Consider the following 5,171-nt stretch of genomic DNA (forward strand, 5'->3'; position numbering starts at 1 on the left):
GGTTGAAGCCTGGTCACTCTCTCCCTCTCCTGTAGGGATATAAATAATACCCTGCCCTTGGGTGGGTTAGCGTCCTGCTCCCCCCGCCCATGTTTTTTTTTTCCTTAAGAAAACTATTATAACAAAATATGCAAAGACCTGGAGCTAGGAACCCAAAAAGGAAGAACACACTCTGTATTGAGCCAAAAAAATGAAGAAAAATTAAAGCTTCAAATTGCAATATTAAAAGATTATATGGGAAAAATATTGACTAATATGGGGAGCATCAAAAGAAGATTAAAAGAATACACAGAATAACTACCAGAAGAATACAGTAGGCATTCCACCATTTCAAGAAGTAGCATATGAGCAAGTGCCAAGGGTCCTAAAGAAAGAAGCCCAAGCTTCACTGGGGGTATTAATGAAAAACAGGCTCCAGGAGAGGACAGGAAACCAGTTGGAACATTTCAACAAGCTGATGAAGCACTCACACACCTAGGTCAAAAAAATTGGAAGCCACCTTCCTGGCCAACTGATTGGAAGAAATCCACATTTGTACCCAATCCAAAGAAAAGTGACACAATGGAATCCTCAAATTATAGAATAATATCATTAATATCACATGCAAGTGAAATCCTGCTGAAGATCATCCAACAATGGTTGCAGCAGCATATTGCCAGGAGCTGTCAGAAATCCAAGCTGGATTCAGAAGAGGACTTGGAGTGAGGAATATCATTCGTTGAAAGCAGAAGATGCCATAAAAACATTTCATTGTGTTTATTGACTACATAAAGGTATTTGATTGTATGGATCATAAAATTATACATATGGATAGATTTTCAAATAGTGAGAATTCCAGAACATTTTATTGTGCTCATGCAGAGCCTGTACAAGGACCAAGATGCAGTTGTGGGAACAGGACAAGGGAGTACCGCATGGTTTAAAATTAGGAAAGATGCGTGTCAGGGTTTCATCCTCTTACCATCCTCATTCAATATGTATGCTGAGCAAATAATCAGAGAAGATGGACGATCTGAAGAAGAAAGGAGCACCAGGGTTGGAGACGAGCTTATTAACAACCTGTGATAGGCAGACAACGCAACCCCATATGCTGAACGTGGGGAGAACTTGAAGCACTTGTTCATGAAGGTCCAGGATTGCAGCCTTCAGGATGGATTACAACTCAATGTAAAGAAGACAAAAATCCTCTCAGATGGACTAATGATAAATGGAGACAAGATTGATGTTGTCAAGAATTTCATCTTGCTTGGACCCACAATCGGTGTTCCTGGAGGCAGCAGTCAAGAGATCAACAGTCACATTGCATTGGGTAAATGTGCTGCACAAAACCTCTTTAAAGTGTTCAAAATCAAGGATGGTACTTTGAGAACTAAGAAGTACCTGGCTCAAGACATGGTATTTTTCAGTTGCTTCAGTTGCAGGTGACAGTTGGACATTGAAGAAGGAAGACCGAGGAAGAATCACTGCATGACCATTAACCTAAAGGTTGGCAGTCAAGCCCATCCAGTAGGCCTGCAGATGAAAGGCCAGGAAATTGTTGTTGCTCTCGTTTCTGTTCGGTGCCATCAGGTCTGTTCCAGTTCATAGTGACCCTGTGTACAAAAGAACAAAATACTGTCCGGCCCTGCACCATCCTCGCAAGTGTTCGTATGCTGGATGGAGTCCATTGTTGTAGCCACAGTGTCCATCCGTCTCATTGCGGGCCTTCCTCTTTGTTGGCTGCCTTACCCCTTTACCAAACATGAGGTCCCTCTCCAAAGGCTGGGGCCCCCCTACTAACAAGTCCAGAGGACGTGAGGTGAAGTCTCTCCATCCTTACCTCTAAGGAACATTTTGGCTGTACTTCTTCCAAAGTGAACCTATTTGTTCTTTTGGAAGCCCCTGGAACCTTCCATATTCTTTGCCTCCCCCACAGTTAAAATGCATTGATTTTTCTTTGGTCTTCCTTATTCAATGTCCATGTCTCACATGTGTCCAGGGCAACTGAAAATACCCTGGCTTGGAGCAGGGGCACCTTAGTCCTCAAAGTAACATCCTTGCTTCTCAACATTTAAAAAAGTTCTTGCGCAATAGATTTACCTCCTCAGAAGCACAGTTTGACTCTGCTCTGTAATGCAGGCATTACCCTGAGTCAGAAACTACTTGGCAGCACCTCACTAGGTTAGATTTCAGGGTTAAAAGAAACATCAAACAAATGTTTCTAGAAATACTTCTAAGTCATGGGTATCTTTTAGACTTTGCCTTCATATTCCCTTTTAAAAGAAAAGAGACACTCAATTGACACACACCATTCCTGGTGGCATTGTCTCTATTTACTTGGTGAGAGAGAGAGCATGAACAAAAGTAGGGAGGGTTATGGGGACCATTCCTAGACCCACTGTTGATTCAAATGAACATTGGAGCCTGTAAATTTTCAACTGAAGAATATTCTTCCAGATTTTCTTTACTTGCTTATCCAACACATATGATTGAGCTCAAGCTAAGTCCCAGGCTGGTCTGAAAATGAAGTGAGGAGACAGGAATGGAGAAGACATAGTGCCTGGCCTCAAAGTGCTTGGAAAGGCTTCAGAGGGTCAGCCATTAGAAACCACCAGCTGCTCTGGAGGAGCAAGCAGAGGCTTTCTCTTCCGGGAAAGATTATAGTCACATCCCAAACCCACCTGTACACAATGGGACATCCCCCTCACAAAAGGGTCGCAAGGAAGGGATGAGTCAACCAGGGTGCAGTTTAGCACTGATTAAACACACAATATTCCTCTGGTTCCTTGAGGCTTCCTCACCCCCCACTATCATGACCCCAGTCCTGCCTTTCACTGCTAGCTAGACCGGAGCATGTACACTGGTACAGATAAGAGCTCAGGACACACGGAATCCAGGTCAGATAAATCCCTCAGAAACAGAAATGGGAGTAGCGGTACCCGGAAGGTAGGGGGAAGGTGGGGAGAGGAGGGTGGGGGAGAAACCACGGGGGAAGGAAGACAGTGGCGGGTGGAAGATATGAAATTAATAATAATTTATTGTTTATCACGGGACGAAAGAGTGGGAGGGGGGCAGGAGGGTATAAAGAGGAGCTGATACCCAGGGCTCAAATAGAATGTAAATGTTTAGAAAATAATGATGGCAACATATGTACAAATATGCTTGATACAATTCATGATGTTATAAGAGCTGTAGGAGCCCCCAATAAAATGATCTTTAAAAAAAAATTTACAGTCTCAGAAACCCACTAGGGAAGTTTTATTCTGCCCTTGAGGGATGCTGTGACTTGGAATCAACTAAAGGTTAGTGAGAAGAGTCTGTCGGAGGTGGATTGACTCCGTGGCGGTTAGAGTAGAAGAAGGATTAGAATCCACAATACAGTGTTCCCAAGTGGCACAAACATTTCATGTGCTCACTGATGACAAAAAGGTTCCAAGTTCATGCCCACTCAGGGAACCTCAAAAGGCCACCCCAACATTTTTTTTTCATTCTAGGAGGCCAAAAGTACTGAACATTCTAGGGAGCACAGTTTCACTCTGCCCCCACGAGGTTGCCACAAGTCCCAATCAAACGGATGGCAACAGGCTGGCTTTGGCTTTCAGATCTCTCTGTAACTTGTATACTTACAGCGAATCTCAGCTTCTTAGCGTCAGATTTAAGGACAAGTAGGACTTGCCCTTCAATGTGATGTAAATCCCCTGTCACTTTGAAACAATGGATGGACGGCTACTGGAAACAAAGTCTTCATCACGATCACCCTTCCCTGTTGCGCATGCAGCTTTCGGCAACTGCGCAGACTTGAACCTTGTCTGCAGTAACCCTGCCCATTACCATCAAGGCCAGTCGGACTCATAATGACCCTGTAGGGCAGAGCAGACAGCTCCTTACAAGGGTTTCCGAAGCGGTAAATCTTCCTCCTGAGGCACGGCCGATGGCCACCTGCGCAGTGATAGCCCTATGCATGACCAACACATTGCACGTGTCTGATACATACCTGCCGCACAGATATCAACAATTATTATGAATGGTCATAAAACCTTACAGATAAAACCTGATAAAACAGAAGTCATACCCCTTCTCCTACAAAGTGTCATTTTTGCTTTTCCTTGTTCCTTCTCCTCCCACAGAGGCCCTCTGCACCAAGGACAAGTTGTCGGCCAGTTTCTGCCAGACATTAAAATCCATGAAGAAGTGCTCCGTGCCCACTGTGAGGGCTCAGTGCTGCTCCACCTGTCCCCAGACTCACGCTGTGCTTCCCCGAAGGCCAAGGCCGCACCGGTCACTCCAAAGCCCCACCTCGCTCTAGGTCCTGAAGGGAGCCACCCTCCCCCAGAAGCTCGAGCGTACCTGGTCTGGTCCCAGAGGCCACTTCCTTGAGGTTCCAGTTTACATACCTTCGAGTTAAGTTTGGTTCATGAAAAACAACAACAAAAAACAGACCTGTTGTGCTCAAAATGCCCTCACAGGAGGTGTGTGACTCAAACACTGCTGGGTGCTTTTGCTCCAGAAGTTTTATACACAGACTGCTCTATCTAAACACACACACACACACACACACACACACACACACAAATAAATAAATAAGCCAATACCACTGAGTCTGTTCTGACTCACAGTGACCGTACAACAGGTCGAGCTGCCCCTGTGTTTTCTGAGACACTAAAAGCACAGTGGCCCTCCAGCCAATCCCCAAACTGAAAGGACTCTCTCTCCCACTGTCAGGATGGTAAATGATGTCAGAGCACCTGGGAAAGGGTGACAACTACAGCAACTTTGTACACACGTCTGGTCCCGAGGGGATCCAACCCCCTAAGAAGCTAATGATAGCCAGCTACCAGGGCACCCAGCAGTGACCTATCAGGCTTTGGGGTTTGGGGTTTTCACTTCTTTTCTTCTTCCTGATGACTAACAGGCAAGTCAGGGGAATCTGGAAACCTAAAATGGAAGTGGGAAGGTCTGTTCTGGATGTTTCCACCATCCCTCAGAAGCCAGGGTAGACTCTGGTCTCAAAGGTAGGGCAAGTTCCCAGGCAAACGGGCTGCTAAGGGCAAGCTCAAATAGGAAGTAAAGCTGGGGGGAGAGGCCTTTAACTTCTGGATGGACAGAGAGTATCCACGATGGACACAGGGGAAAGCATGGGCTGGGCCTTTATGTAGTGGGCAGTAGATCTGTCTTCATATCCATCCACAGGT

The 5,171-nt window shown here is 45.5% G+C and overlaps 1 protein-coding gene across 1 annotated transcript in view; it reads left to right on the forward strand.

The window, feature by feature from the left end:
• ADAMTS12 (ADAM metallopeptidase with thrombospondin type 1 motif 12) overlaps window positions 1-4,532 on the forward strand; it is a 159,790-nt gene extending 155,258 nt beyond the window's left edge. Inside the window, exon 22 of the mRNA XM_045285263.1 lies at window positions 4,107-4,532. Within this exon, the coding sequence (XP_045141198.1) occupies window positions 4,107-4,285 (179 nt within the window). The 3' untranslated portion in view covers window positions 4,286-4,532. The remainder of the gene's footprint in view (window positions 1-4,106) is intronic.
• Window positions 4,533-5,171: the final 639 nt, after the last annotated feature.

Source organism: Echinops telfairi, unplaced genomic scaffold (genome assembly GCF_000313985.2).
Source record: "Echinops telfairi isolate 266 unplaced genomic scaffold, ASM31398v2 ScPeMD7_7469;HRSCAF=8507_1, whole genome shotgun sequence".
Classification (NCBI taxonomy): Eukaryota; Metazoa; Chordata; class Mammalia; order Afrosoricida; family Tenrecidae; genus Echinops; species Echinops telfairi.